General features: G+C 44.5%; 1 protein-coding gene across 1 annotated transcript in view; it reads right to left on the bottom strand.

Moving 5' to 3' along the window:
* Window positions 1–813: 813 nt before the first annotated feature.
* The window catches only part of btbd10a (BTB (POZ) domain containing 10a), a 29,717-nt gene continuing 3,701 nt past the window's right edge, over window positions 814–26,829 (bottom strand). Inside the window, exons 3-9 of the mRNA XM_063197177.1 lie at window positions 16,923–17,242; window positions 14,638–14,917; window positions 12,520–12,622; window positions 8,442–8,562; window positions 6,457–6,654; window positions 3,335–3,445; window positions 814–2,371 (exon numbers count right to left, since the gene is read on the bottom strand). Coding sequence (XP_063053247.1) covers window positions 2,040–2,371; window positions 3,335–3,445; window positions 6,457–6,654; window positions 8,442–8,562; window positions 12,520–12,622; window positions 14,638–14,917; window positions 16,923–17,242 — 1,465 coding nt within the window. The 3' untranslated portion in view covers window positions 814–2,039. The remainder of the gene's footprint in view (window positions 2,372–3,334; window positions 3,446–6,456; window positions 6,655–8,441; window positions 8,563–12,519; window positions 12,623–14,637; window positions 14,918–16,922; window positions 17,243–26,829) is intronic.

Here is a 26,829-nt window from a genome sequence, read left to right on the forward strand (position 1 = left end):
TAGAAGTCAAGCTGTAGCCAGAGATGCACTTGAACTTTGACTCCAGGGTATGTTAATTGTTGTTTTCCAGCCGTTTGCTTTTATTTTACCAAAGTCCTCCTAGATACCCTATTTATTACATACTGCCTTTACCATTTCTCCTCCCATGTGTTAACTGATAACGCGCTGATAACACGCAACGCTCAGCTCTTGGTGTAAGCCTACTAGGTGTTAACTCATGAGGACACTATGAGACACTGTATGTTAAGACAAACAGTACCCGTATTTAATCTCAATCTTATTTAAAATCTCACTTTTTTTTAGTTGATTAAGGATTTTCAAAATAATTTTCCAATGCCAAATTGATTTCCAAATCGAACAATGGGCAACTGAATTACAGACAATTGCTACGTTTACATGAGACATTTAATTAGGAATTAGCTTGCTTTAATTCTGAATAAAGCTTAATTCGGCTTTGAAAACGTCATGTAAATAGCTCTAATTTTGGAATTAAAGGAAAGATCAAAGTAAACTCGACAAAACTATTTAATTCTGAATAATTAATTCTGAATTAAAAACATAATGTAAATGTAGTGCATGTTTTAGTATTGAAAGTTTACATACTGTGCATTTTCTTATTGGATATAAGTACCGTAAAAGACGGTCAAGACTCAAAACCTTTTGATATCATTTTGGTTTATCCCTCCTGACAGAACTTTTATGACCGTCAGTGGTAAATTGTGTCTTTTTCATATCAGTGCAATTCTACTGTAGGACTAGAATGAATCAAGAAAGAGTATTACACACACACACACACACACACAGCAAGGCAAGTTACTGCAACAAAAGAAGGTACTTTATTGAAAGGTGACATCATCTGTGAGTGTGGGCTGCCTGGCTGCCTGGCCTGCGTGTTGATTGGTTGGGTGGAAGCCATAGACAATATACATGTACTGTATGCCTATGGGTGGAGGCGTCCAGTGCGCCTTCGAGCGCCAGAGAAAGGATCATGGTCGTCATCATCATCATCATTATTATCATCAGCATGCTTCACAATGGGGCAGCACACATGCATGCTGGCCGTCCCCGCAGTGCAATCACGCATCCACAGGAACAGTGAACTTCAACCGTCAACACGCACGCACACGTGAGCCCACACACGCACACACTCACACACACACACACACACACACACACACACACACACACACACACACACACACACACACACACACACACACACACACACACACACACACTATTGCAGCAGCACTTCACTACAGAGGCCCCGAGCGCACAAAGCACACACACAAATATAAAAGAAGATCAAAACACCACACTCTCACACGCAAACATGTTCTCAGAAAAAAAAAAGTTCTTTCATTTAAAAAAAAAAAAAAAAAAAAACCTCAACAAAAAACAATATACCTCAACAGGGGGAAGGGATGGGGGGCGGGGGCAGGCAAGTGGGTTTTGTGGCACAGTGTAGGGGTGAAGGACTGGGTAGGGGATGGGGCGTTATTTGAGGCTGTAAGGCAGAGAGGAGCCACTGCTAAGGCCCCACAGTGTCTGTCTGTCTGGCTGGGGCTGGGGCAGTCCGACTCCTCAAGTGGCGGTGGCTGGGGTGACTGGGTGGGTAACCGTAACCGACCTCCAGCCATGACACAACAACCAGACCTTTCACATTCAGAAGCTCCAGTCCAGCACCACTTACATTTCACAACAACAGATCACCTGGCTGCTTCGCGTCCAACATCTGCTGCAAACATTCACTTCACACAGGCGATTAAGTATGGAGGCCAGACTAGCTGGCTTAAAGAAGGGAGCTGTGCTGATTACGGTACAATAAGCTGATTGTATTGAATGGCTTAGAGAGGGAGATCTAAAGTGGCACAGGACTGTAGGAAAGCCTCTGGAGGTGCCAGGGGTGTTGCCCATGACTGGTGGGTGGCATGGTGGTGGCATGGCGGGGGCAGGGGCAGGGATGGGGGCTAAGGGCGAGGAAGGGAGAGAGGGAGGGAGGGAGGGAGGTTGGGAGTGCTGTAGTCCCAGAGTGTTGTCTACATGGCGGGCGAGGGCGCGTCCGGGTCGGGCTCGTAGTGGTGGTGGTAGCTGGGCTGCGGCTGGTGGTGGTGCATGTTGGGCAGGATGTCCAGCTCGTCCACCTGGGGGCCCGGGTGCATGACCACCAGCTGGTCCTGGGGGATGTCGGCCGCGGCCGCCGCCAGGTTGGTGATGGACTTGCTCTTCACGCACTGGAAGTCCACGTGCCGGCTCTTGCCCTCCTCCTTCTCCCAGGACATGCGGATGAACGGCCGCTGCACGTAGTTGTAGATGACCTCGGGCCGGCCGCCCGGACGCTTCTTCACCTTCTCCTTGTACGTAGGGTAGCCTGCCAGGGACAAAAATAGAAAACAGCCACCAACAAGTTCATGCGTTTGTTTTTGTTTGTTTCAGTTTATTGCCAATATGGCAGCCATGTCGATTTCCTGGCCAAAACAGGTAAAATTTCACACCACACGTCAACAATCGGACAAATCAATCAATGAATAAATCAAATCAGGTTTTTTTTTTTTTACAACTGACGTTAAAAAGTTTGAAACCTTTAAAGGTGGGACCAACAGGTTAATAACCAGTAGTTAAAAATCACAAACACACATCAGTCCATCCCTTTTATTGTTATATGGCCAAGAGTGAAAAATGGGTTTATTTCAGTTCCATCAAGTTAACTTTGTATTGTCCCTGTGACCTTATCTGGTACCTTGTCTTTCTGACTGTTTTTTTGTGCACAACACAATCATGGGGTTTATACCAACTGTCACATACCGTACAAACCCAAAGGCGGTTCCAGCAAAGAAGTAGGCGCACTTGCAGAAGAAGCCATATACACATTTTGTATTTGCCTTGTTCACTCATGGTGTGACCCTGGTGTTTCAGCTCACCAACAAACTGAGACTAAACCAAAATCACTGGTTGCCGCATCATGTTAGGCCATGTCACATTAGCGGGTTGGTTTTTCAACTTCTAACTCAGCCTAGAAGCTTTGCTGCAAGCGAATCCATGCTTTTGTCTACTTATTTACTGTCAAATGAGAAATAATGATTTCCACGACTGGTTGTGTTGGGTGTGCACACATACAGTAGTAATGTAGCTAGTAGCAATGAACCATGAAAGATGAGCATCGCTTCCATCGCAAAGAAGATTTTGTCCTAAACAGAGTCTATATTGATTCTGACATATATTCTAATTAGGGAAGAGAAACGCGTACATATATATTGTGTGTTACTTACAGACATATACTGTATTATACTATATTATATTATACTACGGTATGCATACATAACAGATGACTCACCTTCAATACCCAGTCTGATTTTCTTCAGTCCTCTCTCTTTCAACACGGACTTGGCCACGTCTCGATTTTCAATGTACTTGAAAAACCGGTACAGTTTTGTGCTGTATATTACTGCAAAATAAGCAAGACGGGAAAAAAAACAATACATTAGTACATTTGTACCAAATCAGAAACAAGAATTAGAAATGTAACATTTGGCAATAAGGGCATTACGTTTTTAACCAGGAAGGGACGCACATAGCTTACCAATGCACCAACTCATCAACTACAGGGTAAGGTAAGGTCTAGGTCTGAGGTCCAGTTCTTCATTAAATTCAGTTCAGTTCGAACGTTTTTTTTATTTTTTATTTTTTTTTAAATCCTTTCTCAAGCCAGGAAGACTTGCATCATGGCTTCACTGACCTCTTCATGTGCTGTGCCATAGGTACCCCTGGCTCTACCAGCAGGCCATGACCAACAGGCAGCCTGGCAAAGGAGGCTGGATGCCAAAGAAGAATACAGGGAGCTCTTAACTCTAACTGTGCTACTTACTGAGGACTTCATCTTTGGTGCTGATTGAACATGTCCACAACATCTTGTATATATTTGGTTATTAAACAAAATAAACTCATCTTAAAAAGATGAGTCCCAGTCAGTAACTCGATGTGCTTGTGGATATACAAGACCTTACCCTGAGAGTACTCCTCATAGTGTGTGTGTGTACTGTATATACTGTATATGCATGTATAGTCCTTACTCTGAGTGTTCATCTCCCATCTATGGGGGGTACTCCTCATTTTGTGTGTGTGTGTGTGTGTGTGTGTGTGTGTGTGTGTGTGTGTGTGTGTGTGTGTGTGTGTGTGTGTGTGTGTGTGTGTGTGTGGTGGAACTTAAGTTTTTTCCCCACCAGTCACTGTGGCAGGTAGATTTTTACCATTTTTAGCAGTCAACTCGTATAATACTAATAATACGAACATTTTGTATTTTTAAATGCAATGTCTTGCATTCTATTAAGTTTTACAGCAAAGAATGGCAAATCCCATTGGACAAAAAAGACGCCTGGACATTTAGGCTATTTATAGCTCGAGTTGAGGTGAAAGTTTTCACCCGTCAAAGTGACTGGTGGGTTGACATATTTACCTGTTACCGCTGAAATTTACCCATGTATGGTGGGTGGACTGATGTTAAGTTCCAACCCTGGTGCGTGTCTAGTTCTTACTCACCCATCTGTGGGGGGTGGTCCTCAGTGTGTGTGTGTGTGTGTGTGTGTGTGTGTGTGTGTGTGTGTGTGTGTGTGTGTGTGTGTGTGTGTGTGTGTGTGTGTGTGTGTGTGTGTGTGTGTGTGTGTGTGTGTGTGTGTGTTCCTTACTCTGTGAGTACTCCTCTCCCATCTGTGGGGGGTAGTCCTCATAGTGTGTGTGTGCGTGTGTACGTGCGTGCGTACGTGCGTGCGTGCGTGCATCAGTGCCTGACACTAACTCTTTCGCTTACTAGCCATTTTGGCTAGTGGTTTTCCTGACTCACTAGCCATTGGGCCTTTTCATTAGCCATAATTTTCTTAACCATCATAGCAGCTTTAATGAATTATATAATAGGCTGTAATGTAATGTAGGCTAATATAACATAACATAATATAATATAATGTATAATAAAATATGCTATAGGGCCTAGAATTGTTAGAATTGTTAGGCCTATTAACTGGTCCATGCATGCATGCTATGGAAAGAACAGATTTACTGATCTGAGGAATGGCATAGCCTATATTGAACATGCAGAAACACCAAGCACAGTGTTGTGGAAGGGCACAAATGTAAGCTACACAAGAGCAAAATATTTTCTTCTTTCATCTGTAGGGCACATTCTTCATATCATATAGGCCTATCTGTGGAGGTCGCCGTCCAAATAGATGCGCAAAGTAGATAGCGCAAAGTCATTGCCAAGTCCGCCTGTCCTCGGTCATGGATGTGGAATAACACCTCTTCTGGAATATTTTCTTATAAAAGTATCCACTAGAAAGCACACACAGATGTGGTAACTACAGAAGGGGCCACGACTTCTTTTCATTCCGTTTAATATTGAGTTGTTTAAAATACAAACGGACACAAGGCGAGACGGGCACCTTTGTGCAGTCTGGACTGCGCGTTGAGCCCGGTTTGACAGTCGGGAACAACAGCACAAGAAGCATGGAGGAATATTAAGGTATGAAGACATACAGGCAAATCAGAAAATAATTTAAACCGAACATTATTAATGCCGCATGTGTCCTTGTCTTATCACTGCGCTAAAGTCTCGAGACTTTGACAAGACAGACTGATGTGTTTTCCTCTCGCCTTGGTCATTTTAATGTCCACTACTACTAAGTATTGTACTAATGACAGATTGCAAAACAGGTCAGTTGAGATGAACTTCGCTACTTTATTTTCACATGAAGGTTTTCAGTGACATTTCCAAACGCACGCTGAATTGCTGGTAGCTCGCTGCCACTCCTCTTCGCAAGACTAGCTCTATCAGATTCTTGGCGTGCGTGAGACACAGGTGACATGTGACACAGGTGCTTCATGGGTATTGTAGGCTCGCGAAATCGCATTGTATTGCTTTTGTAGCAAAGACGGTCCGAGGGAAAAAACTACAAAATGCGGTGCCTCATCATTCAGAATAGTAACGGACCCGCCAGAATGGCTAGTGAACCTTCGGTATCTACTAGCCAACGCCGAAATTCACCCGCGTTTGGCTAGCTATCGGGTGTTAGTGTCAAGCCCTGGCGTGCATGCGTGTGTGCCTTACTCTGTGAGTACTCCTCCCCCATCTGCGGGGGGTGCTACTCCTCGTAGTGTGTGCGTGTGTGTGTGTGTGTGTGTGTGTGTGTGTGTGTGTGTGTGTGTGTGTGTGTGTGTGTGTGTGTGTGTGTGTGTAGTCCTTACTCTGTGAGTACTCCTCATAGTGAGTGAGTGAGTGAGTGGGTGTGAGTGTGTGTGAGTGTGTGTGAGTGTGTGTGAGCGTGTGTGAGTGTGTGTGTGTGTGTGTGTGTGTGTGTGAGCGTGTGTGTGTGTGTGTGTGTGTGTGTGTGTGTGTGTAGTCCTTACTCTGTGAGTACTCCTCATAGTGAGTGTGTGAGTGTGAGTGTGTGTGTGTGCAGTCCTTACTCTGTGAGTACTCCTCCCCCATCTGCGGTGGGTACTCCTCGTCCCAGTCCACTACGTCGTCGTCGGTCAGCACCACCACGTGGCACTCGCGCTCGCCGCTCTGGGCACTGGCCACCATCAGGGGCAGCACCATCTCCTCCAGGTAGAACTCAAACTGACGCCGCGCTCCGTCGTTAGACAGCTCGTGCATCAGGGCACCTGTGGACAGAACACAGCACACAACAGATGACATGTCGGATTTCAGTGGAGGTATGACATGGATGGATGGATGGATCACAGTTAGTTATTTAGAGCTTTATTTGTCGCCGTGGGGCAATTGTACTTGCATTACACTCGCTGCCACCAGAAATGAGACAAAGTGAGACATATAAACAAAGAAAAAAACAAACACATAAACATCAAACATAGAACACAGAAATTGACATTCACATGCAGACATTAGATCAAAGAAAGCTCCCGCACACTGTTCACATTTGCATGGTTTAATGCAACGTTTCGGTCTACTGACCTTCTTCAAAATTCAAAGGTTTGAATTGCTTGAAGAAGGTCAGTAGACCGAAACGTTGCATTAAACCATGCAAATGTGAACAGTGTGCGGGAGCTTTCTTTGATCTAACGTTGGTGACTTTGGGGTTCCACTCCTACGCACCTGACCAAGGAGGTGTGCAAGAAAATCTTCACTTACTAAAATTCACATGCAGACACACAGACACATACTACATAAAGACATACACACGTGCAGAAAGACCGACACTGGCAGAGAGGGTATGGTCAGAGAGAGTAGAGAAAGAGAGGTTCCATTGGCCCATTGTTTCCGGGTTCTATTATTGGGGGGGAAATCCCCCTTTAGGCAGACCTAGGCAGACCTATTCAATGCTAGGAGCATTATGACACGCCCCTGTAGGCAGACCGGAACCTGGTCACGTTAGGTGCCCATAGAAACCTATTATGTTGGCATATCTCTATACTTAAAGAATCTCTGGTATAGTTGTAAAGACAACAGACTCTATTAGATTTCAGTGGAAGATTGTGTCAGATCTGAGTGGCCAGATTTCAGAGATGGATGGATGGACAGGGTCAGACAAACCGATGGACATGTTGACATGCACACGCACACTTGCAGACAGACAGACAGACACAAGCAGAAGGGGATCATGAACAAACAGGCAGACATAAAGACAGGAGGACAGACCGACAAGCAGACAGACAGAGAGAGAGACAAGCAGACAGAATGAAATAAACAGACAAGGAAGACAAGCAGGCAGACAAGCAGGGAGACAAGCAGGGAGAATGGACACAGACAGACAAACAGAAGAATAAACAGCCACATGGAAAGACCATTTCAGCTCTTAGAGGACCCCCCAACACATTATAGAAGATATCTAACAATTAGCACCGCGTAGCAGAAACCACTATCTGGAAAATGCCATTCCAATTCCCATTATCACAGCCAATCGATAAAGCTCAGAGAGCCATCAATAGGACACTATTGACCTCGCTGCACTAGCTACTGAGGAGCAGTCAGAATAGTGAACGGCAAACATCACTATCAGCACACTATCACAGCTGACCTACTTTCTGAATGGGCACTCGCTGGATGACAAACACCAAAAATAGAAGCAGCGCTCTCTCCCTGTCTCAATTCACACTTTTTACAGCGGGAGAATAATGGGAGAGTGGACTGAATTAAAAACAAATAATGAATGAAGGGACTGTGGATAGAATGGATGAAACAAATGGACCCTGTTTGGACAAAACAGGCATAAAATGAACTGATGCTCACTTTCATTTTATGCCTGACACCACACCTTTGCTAAACCCAGCCACTGACCCTCTTGCCTCAAAACAAGACACAGTTTGGACAGATGGTTTTTCCACAAGACACTCCCATAACCTGGCACTGTAGCTACTCTACTGTGTATTGGACCATCTGTTGGCCCTGCAAATAGAAAATAAAACGAAGACATTTGTTTGTAGTTACTTACTGAGGTCTCTGCACTTGATGGTGCTGCAGTCGAAGGCGATGCAGAGGTAGTCACATGCCTCTCTCAGCTCGGGGATGGAGATCCCATCGGGGCAGCGGATTATCCCCGACTTGTAGTAATCCTGCAGCGGGGGAAGAGAGAGAGAGAGCGCAAGCGTTGGAGTGAGCGCGAGCTACGCGGGGGAAACACAAACAGGCCACCATGATTATGAGCTCCAGCAACAGCAGCAGCACGGCTCCAGGCTTTCGTTATAAAAGCTCCCACTAGGCAGGCAGGAAGGCAGGCAGGCAGTGAGAGACCCACCATCACCACCACCCCCTCCCAACCTCCTCACACCCCTCCCACTCCTCTCCTCCACACTCCTCCTCCCCATCATGGCAGATCCATTTACTGTCAGTGAGGCGCTGCGATCGCCCAAGCAGAGAAAAACACAAGAGGGAGTGAGAACAGGAGAGAGAGGAGCAGCGCCACAACGAGCTAGGCACTGAGCGACCAGCTCATTTGCAATGCCTCACTCCTCTCGCCCGCTCGTCCGTGTCGCCTCACGTCTCCCACTGACAGCGCGTCTCGTTATCCTCCACTGCCCTCGTTCTGGCAGAGCCGTTGTCATGGAGGAGAGGAGAAGAGAAGAGCTGCTACACTACAGCGCTGGGCTGGCTGCCCACGGACGAGCCATTTGCCGTGTGGAAATGATAATCGCAATGCCAGGGAGCCCATTACAAAATGGAAATGTGCAATAACACAGCACTGGCGTTGGTTTCCTTTTCAACAAGAGAGATACACATTACAGAAGGAAGTGGTGCCTCTGTGCTGCAAGCACACAACGCAGCACACAAACACATCAACAATAGCGGCTACCGCCGTCACTAAAGGCTCGGTAACATGGGAGGAAAAAAAACACAGATTAGGACAATAAGCGGTTGCAGTTAGCCTACCTTGCCACCCTTGTCTACATGCCGACAGCCGTGAAGAGAGAAACCAACCAAACAACCACCCAGCCCTAGAAAGTTGCTCATACAGCAATGGAGAGCCTCGCTAGCTTCTCTGTATTAATAGTTGATCCTTGACAATCCCTGTTATATAACACACACACACAGCTCCCATCATTTTCCACCCAGCACAATCTTGTGCAGCGCGTAGAATCAAACAAACGTGACATCCCAGTATGGAGTAAACTGGGTGAATTATATAAGTCCCTACCTTGGTTGAAAGATGTGCACAGTCCAATTTTAAAAATAGTGACTTCAAGGCATATTTTTAAAGCTTGTGTGTTGGTGTTTTTTTTTAATTATTTGTAGGGACATTAAAAAGTAATGTTATAGCAAAAAAAAAAAAAACAACAACCACAAGATGTAAAATACGGCCAGAAGGGCTTTTTGCCAAACTGTTATACTGCAATAAATTATTTATACTCAGTGTAAAAGCGACGGTGTTGGGGATTCTAAAATAAATGCCCTTGCTCTGTGCCCAAGATGCACTTGGGTGGGATTTAGTGGCATCCATCATTTAATGGGTCTGCAGTCTGCAAACCAACTGAAGATAAACATTTACATCATCATATAAATGTTGAATATATAGAGCCATTCAATGCACGAAGGAGACACTATTGCAGGCAGAGCAGGGATGACTCCATGAAGGAAAACCTCAGTGATGAGAACATAAAAAAGGCTACTTCTGGGCCTCGCAAAAGAAACATTGCCAGCTGCTCACAACTGTCCAGCAATGGACATCCTCTTAGCTGTGAACTATGATTTTACTGCATTAATGGTATATCCCCCCCTTCTCCAGAGTCATTCCTTCCTGTATCTTCTAGAATCTTCTAGAATAGAAATAACATGTAGTACTCCAGGTAGTAAGGGTAAATTAATTCTGTTTAGCCATTGTACATCAAGTCTGAATTTCCAAAACAATGTATTCTAGGAGGTAAGGGCAAATTTTAAAGTACTATGTAAAATCATTTTGTAAATATTGTGTTAAAAGGAACACAATATACACTTGTAAGTATCCATGCACAATTGCACACAAATAAAACATGTTCTTATGTGGACATTAGAGGGCACTATTGGAAAAGCATCAACAACACTGGACACTGGCCTCTGAACAACATGAACTCGTTGACTTCCACAAAAAGGATAAGAGTCATCAAATATTGAGAGCATTTATAAAATGTACAATCTGGAAGTAGCACAAACTGAGCAAACACATTACATGGTTTCTGCTCTTCAATGTTGTGTCTAACCAGATCAACAAACACACAACCAAGGCCAACCAAGGCTAACGGTTGGGCACTCATCTACTATGCGGCTGACCCGGGTTCGATTCCGACCCAGTTCCTTTGCCGACTCTTCCCGTCTCTCTCCCCCACCTCCCTTCCTGTCGTATAAAAAACTAAAAATAAAGGCTTGAAAAGCCCCCAAAATTAAAAAAACAAACAAACACACAACCAAGACTTGTGTTCAATCTCACAAATGTAAAAAGACAGAATGCATACCAGCACATCTCAGCAAAGCAGGTGCAGGACCAAACTGAAAAGAAATTCCGCAACACTAATGAAATGCTTCCAAATGTTTTACATTTGGCACATTTTGGGTGCTTAATACTTGCAGGGCCATTTATCAATCTGACAAATGTCCCACATTTGCAAAACACATACACACATATTCCAAAAAAAAACCAGTGGAAATAAGAGTGGACAAACAAAGCGCCTTCTCCTTCGATCTCCTTACGAGTCACATCAGAGCAGAGTAATTCTAAACCAACGGTAACGGGAACTCATCTGACCCTGTGCTGAGTAAGCAACAATCGAAGACAGGAGAAGAGAAGAGAAGAGAAGAGAAGAGAAGAGAAGAGAAGAGAAGAGAAGAGAAGAGAAGAGAAGAGAAGAGAAGAGAAGAGAAGAAAAAAGAGAAGAGAAGAGAAGACACCTTCCTGCACACCCAGCCCCAAACGTCCAATACTGGAGCGGCCAGAGTAGAGAGAATCAGTTATTTCACATCTACTGAGAAGTGTCTAGTGCCGCGGCGACAGCAGTCAGGCTGCCAAAGGAGGCCAGTGTTTGGGTGCCGAGAGAGCAATGAGACAGACAACTACATTAAAAAAATATTACAGCTGACACACTCAGCTGTATTCTCTCATTCTCTGGTTTTAGACACAGGAACAATAGAAGCCCCGGTACAATGAAAGTTTAGATGCTTTGCTCAATGGTATGGGTATGGGATTCTGGTATGGGATTCTGGTATGGGATTCTGGTATGGGATTCTGGTATGGGATTCTGGTATGGGATTCTGGTATGGGATTCTGGTATGGGATTCTGGTATGGGATTCTACCTTGCGTCCTCTCTTTTTTGGCATGTTTTTTATCTCTTTGCAAAGCACATTGAATGTATTGTATGAAATGTGCTTTAGAAATAAATTGCCTTGCCTTGTCTGCATCCCCAAAATCATCTTGACCATTTGAGGCATTCAAAATGCAATCAGCAGTACGTGTGCATATTATAGTGTAAGCACAGAAGATTTGGTGACGATCCATGCACCAGTTTAAAAGTCATCCAACAAACAAAAAGTCGAACATCTTGAAAGTGCTGACCTCAAAAATTCCATCAGTTTCTGTACCTATTATAGGGTGTTGACACACAAGATTTGGTGCAAATGTAAATCCATCTACCTGTTCAGAGTAATGATCGGCAAATGACCCAGGCCGGAATCGAACCCGGATCGCCAATGTAGTGACCCAGTGCCCTACCAATAGGCCACGGCAGGGCTCATCTATATCTTCATCTTCATACTTTAACACTCTTGCCAGTTACTGTAGTGTGGGTACAACAGTGGTTCTCAACCTTTTTTGAATAAACTCCCATGGCCCTCATAAGCCTCCCAACGCCCCCTTGACCTCATCACAAGCTTGACAGCGCCCCCCTAGTATTAAAATATAAAATGGCCCCCCAATGGCAACCAGGCACCGCCCCTTCTGAGATGTATCCTTCTAAATGCCCCTCTAGGGCTCGTCAATGCCCCCTGGAGGGCTGTAGAGCCCCCATTGAGAAACACAAGTGTACAACCAATAGGAAAAAAGCCTTACCAGAATGGCTCTGAAGACCGTGGAGCTTATCCCTTCCGCCACCTCGAACTCCCCTTTCTCATTGGGTCTGGTGAAGTTGTACTCCCGTCCAGATCCAAACATTCTGCAAAAAAGCAATTGTTTTCATTTTGTCTGATTCAGTTAAAAAAAACTATCAAATAGACATCTAATTATAATGTTTGCTGTTGCACAGTGATCAATTTCACACAGTGTAGAAGAATGTAGGACAAATCCGTCTTGAAAGGGTTACTAGCAGCAAAGAAAAAGAGACTATCCATACATTACTAATATGGTTGTTAAAAAGTTAAAATAATGCCAGAGTTCATAATGCTACAATTTCAACAACACAGTGGTGAGAGGAAACTGCAAGCATGGTGGAGTTAGTGTTTGCTGGCAGGGAATAATGTGCTTGACTGGCTTCTCCACCCGCCAAGTGTGTCATTCTGATTTAATATTCTCATTATGTTTCTACAGATGTCATTCACATTTGGCACAGTCATTTCCATAAAATGTGAGTCAAGAAGAAGGTGTGTGTGTGTGTGTGTGTGTGTGTGTGTGTGTGTGTGTGTGTGTGTGTGTGTGTGTGTGTGTGTGTGTGTGTGTGTGTGTGTGTGTGTGTGTGTGTGTGTGTGTGTGTGTGTGTGTGTGTGTGTGTGTGTGTGTGTGTGATTGGCTATGGGACAAGTGGATTGCTATATGTGTTTCTATAAATATATCCCCATAAATCTATAAATGTATAATAATAAGAAGTGCATTTAAAGTGAAAATGGGTAGAGCTCAACGCCAAACCGTCAATTCTGATGCTTCTTTGGCCATCTTGAAAGTGCTGGCCTCAAATAGTTAATCAGTTGATGTAGCACCTTTTATGGAGTGTAAGCACAACAGACCCTGTCCAAATCTATTCACCCGATAAAAAAATATGGCGCAAATAAAAATCTGAAGAATGGATGCATGAATACTTTGGGCACCTTTGCAGGCAGTGGCATAATTTAAGGTAAAAAGGAGCAAACGGAGGAATATGTAATGGATTTGGGTGCGGGTACGGGTGCCGGTGCCGGTGCGGGTGAGTGAACGTTTGCTCACCTCCACAGCATGGAGCTGGGTGGTGGAGATGGCTAGGTCCACACCAAAGAAGTGTTATAATGTGCAATAATAACATCGTTAATTTAATATAAACATAAATAAAAATGAAAAAGGACCAAGGGCAGACCTGCCCAGCATTAGACGTGGTTCTAATGTTACTATAATGTTAATAACATTTATACTACATGTACGTATGGCTTTGTTTTGGCGTACCTGCCAGCATGGTTTTGGAATGTGTCACGGTAAAGGTGCCTGGTAGTGTACCGGTACTATGAGGCTGTGACGTTAGTAACATGAGTGATATGGTAAAGGTGGCTGTTAATGGACTATGATGTTAGTAATATGAATGTAGGTGTACCTGTGCGTTAGAGCGGAGTGGCAGTGTGTTACTAAGACATTAGTAGTATGCATGTCAGCGTACCTGCCAGCATGGTGTCGGGCTGTGCTGTAAAGGCGAGTGGCAGTGTGTTTGTAAGACGTTAGTAGTATGCATGCCGTGGCAGTGTTACTAAGACATTAGTAGTATGCATGTTGGGGCAGTGTGTTACTAAGACATTAGTAGTATGCATGTCATGGAAGTGTTACTAAGACATTAGTAGTATGCATGTTGGGGCAGTGTGTTACTAACCGCAGAAATACACCAGCGGCGATCTGAGCGAGGCGAGCGACGGAAGTAATTGACTTTGTATTGAGTCGCACGACAAAAGCGATTCTGGAGACTAGAGCGATTTGCGCGACGAGCGCGACAGTTTGAAGTTGAAATCTTTTCAACTTTCTATGACGCGGTTCGTCGACAAGCCGCGACAACCAATGACTGTATAGAGGTCAGTGACCACAGCCAATGGGAATGCTTGAATGCTTTGCCTTCTGCCTGTACTGACATACTCTAGTCTCTTCAATCGCTCGTATCGCTTGCTGCTGCACTCTGTCGCTTGAATCGCATAGCGCCTGGTCTATTCACGCGGTAAGACATTAGTAGTATGCATGTCATGGCAGTGTGTTACTAAGACAGACGTAATATGCATGTCAGCGTACCTGCCCAGCATGGTGTTGGGCTGTGCAGTGAAGATGGCCGGGTCCACTACGAAGCGCGTGTTGTCCACGATGAGGGTGACGCGCTCGCAGGTGCGCAGGCTGCGCATGCTCCCTCCGCCGGCCTCCTTGGAGCCCTCGTAGTTGATGTAGGTCAGGTCGGTGGCGCTGCTGTGGCCCTTTATGCAGGGGGGGTCGGCACTCAGCAGGCCACTGCTGCTGCTGGTGGCGGCCCGGAGGGGACGGGGGCTGGGCGAGAGGGAGGGAGGCGCAGACTCACGCTCTGTTGGGCAGCCCAGGGCAGCGCAGGGCAGGGAGAAGAATTCCAATCACAATCAGAACTTTATACTGCAATGTGTATATTTCACTATACAGTGTCTTTTCATACAATATATTGTGTATACTGTATATTGTACATTTTATATATTGTAGGCCCCTACATAGATACATTAACACACAATACCAATAAAAAATCTAAATTATAAAATAATAATTGTATAGATTATTATTAATGTTGAATGTATAGAACATGTTGTACTGCACAGCATAAAATACTTCAGTCTAATAACCAAGTCATTTGTCGTATAGTAGGTAGGAGAGGAGTTGGTGTTGAAATCGGAAACTGCTTCATCTGTAAAACTTGAGTCATCTCTATACGTTCATTGTGATGATGATGCAACTGAGTGCAACTGCTGATGCTGGCTAGCTGTGTCAGGTTCAGGTTCAGCAGGAGAAATAATCTGCTGACTGGAGGATGCTGACCAGCTGGTGTGTGTGCGTGTGTGTGTGTGAGTGGCAATGAGGAGGGGCAGTGGAGTTGGATGGCGTAACTACACAACTGAACAGAGTATCTGTGGAAGGGCAGGTGGAGGAGGATGGGTTACACCAGTGTTTCCCAAACTTTTTGATGTCTTGCGTACCCCCCTAAGCCATACCCCCCTAAGCGTACCCCCCTAAGACACATAGACAAACATATAATAGCTCTTATTTATTATATGTTTGTCTATGTGTCTGGAATGTGCTGTGTGGATGACCACCAGGTGGCATTCAATTTCCCCTGTGGGATTAATAAGGTCTCTCATCTCATATACCGGTATACCCATGTGACTGCTCCACATATATTTGGAAATGTTTCCATGTACCACCTGACATGTGCACAAGTACCCCTAGTGGTACGCAATCCCTGGGCGGATGGGTTGTACACCTATGGCGAGTGTCTATTGGGATCTAAGGGTGTACTACACAGTTGGAGAAAGTAGCTAGAATGAGAAGGAGGGTGCTGTGACACAGCTGCCGAGTGTGTTTATGTCAAGTGGAGGGCGGTGAAGGTGTTCAACGAGGTACTACATAGCTAGAGTGAGTGTCCATAAGGGGCTGTGGATAAATACTGAACAGCTGGTGTACATGGCAGGAATGGGGAGGGTTGGTTCAGAGTGACACTTCATAGACAGCTGCAGTGAGCGTCTACGGCAGGGATGGGCAACTTTCATGATGAGGAGGGGCCATCGCCACCATCGGAGGGCCGCATGACCACGGATTAGACTCCAACTCCCAGTCAGAGGTGCGGTCGGTTGGCCATATGTTTGGAAGGAATGGAAGTGTACTCTATCTGCCAATAGTATAATTACAACGGATTGACTCAGTAGTCATCAAAAAAAAAAAAAAAAATCTGGTCATTATTTTTTTGAATTACCGTTTTATCTACGGGCCGCACTGACGGTAGGGACACATACACGCGAATTTGCGAACTTTGCCATTCATTCCTATGAGAGAGGCGAAGGCTAGCGATGGCAAGCTAACAGGAGCGAAGCAAAGCGAAATTATTAAAGAAAGTTTAATGTTATGCAAATGAGGAGCGAATTCGCCTGCCGCGGTCCAATCAAATCAACAACATAACTGTTCCATTCCATTTGATTTGCCGCGACGACCTGATGACGGTTGGATTTCGCCCCTCTTCGCTTCGCTTGCTTTGCCTCCTATGTGTCCCTACCGTGAGTGAGGGGGCGGCCGCATGTGGCACCTGGGCCTCCAGTTGCCCATCCCTGGTCCATGGCAGTCAGAGGGTGAGGATGGAGGACTCCCGCCGCACGAGGGGCAGGACTCCAGCTGCCCAAGCTACCAGTGAGTGTGTGCAGGAGGTGGATGTGGAGGACGGTGGATACTGAGAAGCTGGTGTAATTGGCAGGAATCAGAGACTGGTGCTAGGCTGGTACTGCACAGCTGTAATGATTGTGTATGGCAGGTGGATGGTGGAGGTGTGGTGTGGTGGGGTAGGACGGGCTACTTACCGGGATGCACCACTTGCAGCCGCGTGGGCGAGACGAGGTTGGGCGAGGTGGCGTTGCGGATGCAGGGGGTGAGCTGGCCCTCGAAGCGCTCGTGGGACGAGTCTCGGGAGCGGTCGCTGGAGCGGCGGCGTTCCCTGGAGTGCTCCACGGCGCCCCCCGCAGCTCCCAACATGCCACTGCTGCCCAGGTTACCACCACCACTACTACTAGCACCGTTGCCTAGGCTGCCGCCGCCTGCGCCACCACTGGCACCTTGCATACTCATGGCTGCCAACTCCTGCTCCAGCGGAGAGACACGGGACTGGGTACTGGCACTGGCACTGGGCACAGAGAGAGATAGAGATGCCAACATACAGTCAGGCTTATTCGTCCATGTCATTTGTTGCAAGGCAATGTTGTGAACACTTATGATTTGAAGTGAAATCAGAGTCAGATTCAGAGCCAATGGACTGGGGCACTGGCACTATGACTGTCCCTTGGCAGAGGTGAGACAGGGACCAGGACACTAACAAGGATGCTTGGCACGCGCATAGAAATGCGTATTGTGAAGGCATGATGTAAGGTCAAATCAGGGAGCTGGATTCTGAGCCACAGGACTGGCATTGAGCTCGAAAGTGACGTCACTTCCCCCGATTTCATGGGACCTCAACGGCGTTTTTAGCCGAAAATCGTAGCATGTAATCCAATGGCGGTATTAAAATGATATTTCGATCCCCTTCGAGTTGTGCCACGAGCTCCATATATGTTGTTTCTGATATTTTTGCTTAATTTTTCGTATGAACCCCCAAACTTTTTAGAAAGCTGTGTTTCTTCACATTTTTCATGCCGACGGCCTCGGAACAAAACATTGATACTTCTGCATGAATAATCTTTATCTAGCCTCTTAAACAGCATATTTGTAGCCCAGCGCATATCATGACTGAAATCAGAAGATATTTACTCTCTACCATGTTGTTAGATGGTCAGCTTAGGTCCCGTGAAACGCGGAACTAAGGGGCGGGACTTTCGAGCTCTATTGGGCAGAGGAGAGGGAGAGAGGGGTACAAGCAGGGCTCGAGTTGTAGGGGGATGTAGGGAGAGGGGAGAGAGGAGAAGGGGAGAGCGGAGAGAGGGGAAGAAAGGAGAGGGGAGAAGGGGAGAGCTACAACGAAACAAACATGGTTGTCACATGTATAGAAATATTGGAAACGTGTGACTTTAAGTGAAATACATTAAGCATATTCCGAGCCACAGGACTGGGCACAGGCACAGGGCAGAGTGGAGAGGAGACAGGGGCGAGGTAGATTCATTTGAGCTAACTGATCTTAAACACACAAAGGGAGTATGACTGGTAGGGTTGTGCCGATAGACGATATCATCGTCCATCGGCGATGGACAGCTGGCATCACGATGGACGGCAAACATCGTGATGCCAAGGAATCTTGTGTATTTTTGAAGCCGCTGCTATAGTAATCATTACGGTACTTGACATCACATTACCGTAAAATCCGTAGTAGTAGCAGCGGTTTTCAAGACAAGTTGTGAACACAAGCCCCAAGCGGAGTGAATTATATAACTACGAAAAAAACACAATGGAATTAAAAAAAAAAACTTGTGAACTAAGCCCAACTATTGTTTGCTGCAGATATATGTAAGTAGGCCTAAGTGATATCGTTCATTTATTTCTGTGACCTATATAAGTTGTTGACTACAAAGGGGACTCTTTACGCATTACCTAGCTGGCTCCTCCGGAGTAACATGACGATAAGCAACACGTTCGGCAATTGCGACAGTTTAACATTTCATGTTTAACGGTTCACCTCAAAATGTTTAATCGCTATTCGCGGTGGAGATGTCTTGTGAAGCAGCCACTCAAGAGTGTACACTTCTGATAAGCCCACTGTCAATAAGGTGAGCAAGCGGTTCTATGTCCGCCGCCCACTCGTCTTCATGGCTTCACCGCCAGAACTACTTGTAGAACAATCCATTGATCAACTCCATTGATGAGGGGGAAAAAGTCTCGATATGACCTAAAATAAATCATTCCGTATTCTAGTGCTAGGAATTGACAAAGTCGGGGCTAAAATCCATTGCAAAGCCTCTCGAGAGGGCACGCAATCACGCATGGGTTCTCATCTCTTTCCCATTTAGTTTTCTGGTGAGCGAGAGGGGCTAAAGTTATAGCCTACTAGCCTGTGCAAAAACGCAGCGCATAGGTCGTCTTAAAATAGTTACACAGATAAATAACTCACAGATGTAACAAATTTATTGACAAGTCTCCCAAAAACGCCACGCAATGAACTGATGGTAAAGTAGCAAGCACTGGGCTTGCAGGTGACACGGGAGGAGAGACGAGAAGGGCGAGGGGGAGGGGTCAGCGGGGGATCTCTGCATCTCAGCGACCATCTCACAAAGCAGCTGAGCAAGAACGCTGAGGAGGTTTAAAAAAAAAAATCCCCCAGAATGTAATAATAATATTAATATATTTCACTTACTCTTAAATTAAATAGAATTAAATAATAACTTAGCTGAAGATGAATAATAAAAATAAATACAAAATATATCATAATATTTTTTTTTTAATTATTACCCCCCCCCCCCGCAGACGATGTCATCGTCCATCGCGTCGTCTCACTGTAAACATCGTCAGCTGTCAATTAGGGGGACATCGCCCAAGCCTAATGACTGGTAACTTAAATGGCAGTTCTGTGTATTATATACATTTTGTTGGTGGGCACTGGCAATGGAGAGGGGGAGATGGAAGAAGGTTCAGATCTATATTAGCCAACTATGCTTTTACTCACTGAAGGTTAATGTGAACTCTGTAATGTATATACATTCAACAGATTGGTAGAAATTGGTACTGGCCACAGAAGGGCTGATTCAGATTTATTTGCCAAGGTATCCTTACACTCACAGGGAATCTTACTTTGGTGAACGTTACCCGTCTACTGTGCATTTACGGCATACATGATATTTACACATAAGATTTATTAGCCGACGATGCTTACACAGAGAAAGAGAAAGAGAAAGAGAGAGAGAGAGAGAGAGAGAGAGAGAGAGAGAGAGAGAGAGAGAATTTTACATTGGTTAATGTCAACTGTCTAGTAGCCTATACATTCGACATATACAGAAGAGATGTGGCCTTGTACATTCCATTACATGGCAGATACAGTAGGTCTGGCCACACCATTTCTGATCGGACAAGATGCATTCCATGCATCACTAACAGTAATTTAGGAGATACGAGTCTTCACAGTTTAAAAAGTTCTGCCAGACATGCAATGCAACAACTAAGCAACTTCACACACACATTCAAGACTATGGCCAACTTTCAGAGCAACGTCCAACTCAACGTGTTGCTTAGCAACCCCAGACGCTGATAACTCTAGAGATGGATCTCTCTAAATGGAACTATTGTCCAGAGTGAACCGTAATAGTAAATAAGGTCAGCCAAAGAGCTCTCTTATCTAAAGCACTTTCATTCATAAATCATTGGGTGGTTTTAAACAAAGTGGCACCATGCAGTCTAATGGCCGTCATCACAGTCTTACAGTATGTGTTCCTTGTTATTACATCACTCTTAATGATAAGACAGAGTGGATGGAAAGTGCAGTCTTTTAATAATTGTAGGTGCTCATTACGAAAATGTAGCGTTGTTCATTAACACACTTGTCCTTTTTCGAAGTATATTTACCACCACCATCAGTTCAAAAAGTTAATGTTGTTGGTTATACACATAAACACATAAAGACAGGGGTCTAAATGAACCTTTGCCAAATGGGTCATTTCAATTTAAATCAGACACTTTGGGATCCAACCGACCCGGATTTCAATCATACTTGGTGTGCCTTTTTAGTAGCAAGGTAGCACTCCAGAACTGCATTGGTTTGAATCTGACATGAATATAAAGGGAGAAACAGACCAGCGAAGGTTTACAAATGAGGGTAGGACACTATACATTCAGCCTTGATTATATTCTGAGGGTGGTTGTATTCCAAGCTGATTGTGTAATATGTAGAGCCAGAAAATAGCTTTCAAACAACACCACAGACATCTTTAGTCAGTGTTAGTCACAAAAAGTCTGTGGTGTTGTTTGAAAGCTATTTTCTGGCTCTACATATTACACAATCAGCTTGGAATACAACAACCCTCAGAATATGAATTATGACAAATTGAAAAAATAAAATATCTAAAAAAAACTCATATTTTAAAATGGCCCAGTTCCTTGTCCAAACGTAGCCGGCAATGTCATGAACAACACCTGAAATGCTGGTGTTTGGTTCTTCATTAATTTCAGAGATAATGGGACTCAAAAATATGACATCATACAAATCACCTAGTAATAATATGGTAATACCATAGTAATATCACATGACAGCATGTCTATCGGAATATGTGAAGGATGGAGATGGTCCATGAGGATGCAGGAAGTTCAGTTTCACCTCTCCAGTGCTTGGCATACATTCCTCAACACATGCTAGCCACTAGTTGCCATCATATACAGCTACAACATACTGAGCTTATTCTTTCAACCCTGCCTTCTCTGAATGCTGAAAATGGTCTAGCTTCCACTGTGTCCATTGACAATGGGCAGAAGCTGTGTAGTTTTTGAGTACCTGGAATAGGGACCGACGAGGGTGCAGGGCCCACCGGGAAAATGCCCGTTATGCCAGATGGCCAGTCCAGTCTTGTCACTACTCTATTACCAGTCCAGTCTTGACACTACTCTATTACTACTTCATTACAAGTCATTTCAACCTTTATGTCCTATTATCTCTGAAATGAATAAAGAACCAAACACCAGAATTTTAGGTGTTGTTCATGGCATTGCAGGCTACGATAAGACAAGGAACTGGCCATTTTAAAATATGAGTTTTCTAGAAATTCAATTTATCATAATTCATATTCTAAGGATTGTTGTATTCCAAGCTGATTGTGTAATTTGTAGAGCCAGAAAAGAGCTTTCAAACAACACCACATACAGCTTTCTGTGACTAACACTGACTGATATAATCAAGGCTGAATGTATAGTGTCCTACCCTCACATGTGGACCTTTCCTAGTCTGTTTCTCCCTTAATATTAGTGTCAGATTCAAACCAATGCAGTTCTGGGGTGCTACCTTGCTACTAAAAAGGCACACCAAGTATGATTGAAATCCGTGTCGGTCGGGTCCAAAAGTGTCTGATTTCACGTGAAATGACCCAAATGGTGGTGAAAATTCAATTTGGCTGGTAGAAAAGAAAACTTACTAGCCATTCTTACCCATCAGTGAGTATGTGTTTGGCTAGTAAGATAAACATCCGTCATTTTGGCAGGTGATGGAAAAAAAAATATTTATGAAATTTATATTTATAAAATGTAAGGCCTTGCATAAAGATGTACATTTGTATGAAGGGTGCACCAATCTGTTTATTCATGCGCCATCTTTGAACTACTTCACCTAGATTGGGACATGCACACACAGTTCTGTGTCTGGTATGATATGATCGATATGATCGATATGATATGTCACCACAGAAGTGACAATATTGTCAATCCCCAACCCTTCCAAGGGCAAAGGGCGTATTCTGAGCTATGGTCAATCAGTGACTTCTCTCACACACTTCTCTTCCACAAAATCCCATCCTAGGAAGTGGAATGCTAGCCTGGTCCTGACCATCCCATAATACTACCATTTCCATTTCGTATTCATGGTCTGGACTTTGTTTGATCTGACGCGATTGCAGGAAGCAGGAAGGGCATTTTCTGAAAAATCAGGATTTAACTTATAAGTTGTTGAACAAACATGTCTGACGTCTATCTATGGCGATGTAGGACCATTTAACAGACATGTCTGACAGAACATCCTACCGTAGGATAAAATTACAATGTAGGACCGTTTGTCAGAACACCGGCGAAAATCCTACCGGTCAACATCGCTCCACAGACAGGTACCAGACGTAGTGCGGAGCCAAGTGTCTTGGCGGAAGTACGTAGGATGGCGCGTGAGGCTAGTGGAATGCCATACTATTATCTAAACATTACACAGCTATTGTTCACACAGTGATCCAAAACTGCAGCAACTACGCTTCAAACTGATCCTAAATAATTAACAAAACAGAGCCTTATCCAATAGTCATTAAGCATTGTTATGGATATACTATATAACAATAACAATACTGACAGACACGACTTGCTAGTTTTTAAAAGTAAATTTGAGAAAGATGTAAAACGACAAAGTTGGTTTTATTTAAATGCACGACGCAATAACATACCATACAGTCTTACACATGTGTCATAACACATTACACATAGCCCACATCATGTTACATTACACAGCTACAATACCATAAAGTATTCCAAATAATCTGATGTCTGTAGTATTATTATTTACCCACCCAATACGGGCGATTTCCAAAACGTTCCAAGATCCTAAAGAAAGATCCTTAACCGTCTTTCTGTAGTAGCCCAACTCTGTATTCTGCAGAACTAGAGCATCTGTGATAACAATAGGAGCCCTGAACACACTGAGCAGTAAAATAGTCAATGGCCCTCCTCCTCATTACAAATGACCAATGGTGTCCCGCATAGGGAGCAGCAGCTATGGCCGGCCATGGAACAAAGCACACCTCAACTCCTGATGACAGCCAAGTTTCATGACATCCCACTCATGTTGTCACAGAATGATGAAAAAGAGCAGATCCAGTACAACTGTCAGAATTTCAAAGTTTGCAAAGGGCATGGCCGTCGTTTTGGTAATGAGAGGTGGCATTCAACTCGTACAGTATGACCTGGTTTGCCCCATTTGAGGTAGGGCCTATTCTTTGGGATTATTATTTTTTTTTTAAAAAGGTAGACATTTTGGGTTTTTCCCCCATACCGGCTACTTATCCACACACGTACGTACTCATAACATATTGTGAAACAGGTATTTCAATTTTACATTTAATTTTAAAATGTAATCACATGTCAAAATACAATAAACACGCATGCTGTGTTCAAATAACAGGGCTGTTTCACATATCTATTGGCAAACCACATTATTCAAACATTTTCCTCACTGGTACCCAGAGCCTTCACAACTACATCGAAGATGATGCTGACAGGGTAAAAAAATAGGTCAGCATCCAGAGATACTTCGGGAAGAGTCCCTGAAGCTTAGGCGACACACAATGAAAAAGCATTGTGAGCAGCTCTCTCTTAAACATCACTTTTGTCCAAACGTTCAGACTTTCACTTGTCCTACGCCGTCAAGTTGCGTCAACGCTGTGTTACAATGTATCGACTTCATTTTCACCAAGCCCGATGCCCTTTACTTAAAAGAAAGGTTCTTATCAATAATGCATCGTGCTGCTGACACGGAGGGCTAATGTTACACCGGAATGCGCCTGAACACCAGACTTCAAGGGCAGAAAAAGCCAAGGTGTGCTTTGACTTGACAACATCGACAATACTACAGTAACTTCACTGCGGTATAACCTCTGAAGCAATAAAACATTCATCAACAATACGGACATCTAAAAAACATAAAAACAATCTCATAGATTATTACACAAATCCGAAGCATCACGGCTTCGGCACATGTGACAAAAATCTCATCTCATCTCATCATCACCTACCCGTCTCTCTCGCAAGGCGTTTCAAAGACAGGGCAGCAACACGGAAAGAGCTGGGGGATAAGAGCACAAAAGACTTGCGGTCCTCCGAACAATGCGGGCTTTCCAACTGGCTTAGCATCCTTGGGCATTACTTTCCAACTTCAGCATATTTCGCATTACTTCCCTGGGCAACTTGGAGAGGGTGCACGCGACCGAACGCGACGTCTTTGACACACTGGGGAGCACAAAGGGAGGAGGAGGACACGCGGGGCATTCATTAGCGGACCGTAACGGGGGGATGAATGGCCGCGTTTGCTTTATCCGAGTCTGTGACATGTGCGGCAGCCTTGCTGACGTCGACCTACCATTCTGGTATCTCCCTGTATTGTGGCTATACTGCCACCACACACACAGAGACATGCACACACACACCCTCCGCCCATTGGCGACAACGGGCACATTCAACGTAGGGAGCGGGAGGAGGAGGTGAATGATGTTGGAGGGACGTCTTTTCAATGAGACTGAGTTAAGCGAGATAACACAATACTCACATTATTTCCGTATGAATAAGATCTGCGGTTATGAATGTTACTGACGTGATCAAAAATGCTGCCCCCCTTTGAATTATGAGCGAGTCTGACACTACGCGAGGGAATTGAGACTACCGTACAGCCTCTCAAGGCGCATCGGGGAAACACATTTAATAAACTAGGCTATATAACATTAAAAAACTGATCTCTCTACATTCTTTCTACTGGTCTTTCCACATTTGCAATGAAGGAAAGCCGCATGATGAGGGAAATGTATGACCTACCAGTTAGTGTTCCTTCAAACTGACATCCTGTATTCCAAACCAGATGGTTCTACGCACTAGTGATTTTACATATTCGCTCTTATCGTTTCAACTTGGAAAATGAAATGTCACACCGATTGAAATTATCACACAATTTAAATCCAACACACAAAAAGAGCCTGGATAAAAACAAAACAGCATCATGACGAGCAGTCGTGCACCCTGCCACATCAGCAAGGTTGCTCAGCGTTAGATGGGCTTATGTTACCTGAGCAGCAGCAGGACAACTGTGTTTATTTTCTTTACCAAAATTGAATGATGCAGTGAAGGGAGAGAGCCAATGCTGTACAATTATGTAAAGTATGGATCACAGTAATAGGAGTCTATTAAACCTGTTAACCTTAGAGGCTATTTTTGAGGTTTTGCACAACGTCTACTTTAGTTTACCCGATTAGACCACTACGACATTACACAGAGTTTTAGTGATACCTTGCGAATTGGGTCCTTGTCATTCTGGTAAAAGCAAATTTATAGCAAGACCCATGTTTTAACAGACTAAATATTCCCAATCGTGAGTGTCATAATCTACCTCCTCGGTGTTGGCACCAGACACCATAACGGACCATATGTTCACAGCCTCCTTACACGCCCTTGAAGGTAGGTCTGACTGTGGAGGGTAGCCTACCAACAACTGTGCACACTGACCACACCAGACCACCTACAGATTCCAGGCTTTGCTGGAAATGGGCAGTCAGAGGATTTTCTCAACCTTGGTAATGGCCCTGCCATCCCAGATGTGTCCAGATTAATAATGCAATATGTCTGACCAGGACCATGGACAAATCTGCTCCACTCTAGTCTCCACTCTACTACACATTACAGCCTCCACAAGACTAATCCACACAAGACATATTAAAAGGAGAAGAGTCTCTAATGGAGGGAAGCAGTTCCAGTAGTAACTGGATAGTGTAAAATTAACCCTCCATACTGCCTTGGTATATGCACATTTGAGACGCAAGCAGTATAATTCTCTCTCCAAACATGCTATTGCCCACTTGTAATTAACTGTATTACTGTGCAGTGTGCACTGTATTCAATATGAATGTAGATAGTTAATTTGCAAGGTCAGCCCTGTCTGAAGGCAAAAAAGAGAATGTGCACCAAATGGCAATAACGAATGCAACATGTGACCACAATTCTCAACACCTGGGTGCACAACACCAAGCACATTTCAGATACACAAAGCAGTGTCTACACAAGTTCATCTGCCCTTCTGTAGCCTTGATGGTGAGGTGACCACCAAAATAAAATACTATACAGTAGAAGACTCCAGCCTTCTAGACTTGACATTTTAGCTCGTCACAAGGGCATCACATGGGGGTGCTTCACAGTGAATTTCATGCTGTCATGACTGCAGTGAGAACAGTGCGCACATTATATTACACTTAGCAGACACTTTTATCCAAAGCCATCGGAGAGGACATAACCAGCCCTACAGTCAGCTGAGGATGATGACAGGGCACATCCCGGGTAAAAGTGCAGGGCAAAGGCTGA

Source organism: Engraulis encrasicolus, chromosome 4 (genome assembly GCF_034702125.1).
Source record: "Engraulis encrasicolus isolate BLACKSEA-1 chromosome 4, IST_EnEncr_1.0, whole genome shotgun sequence".
NCBI classification, from domain to species: domain Eukaryota; kingdom Metazoa; phylum Chordata; class Actinopteri; order Clupeiformes; family Engraulidae; genus Engraulis; species Engraulis encrasicolus.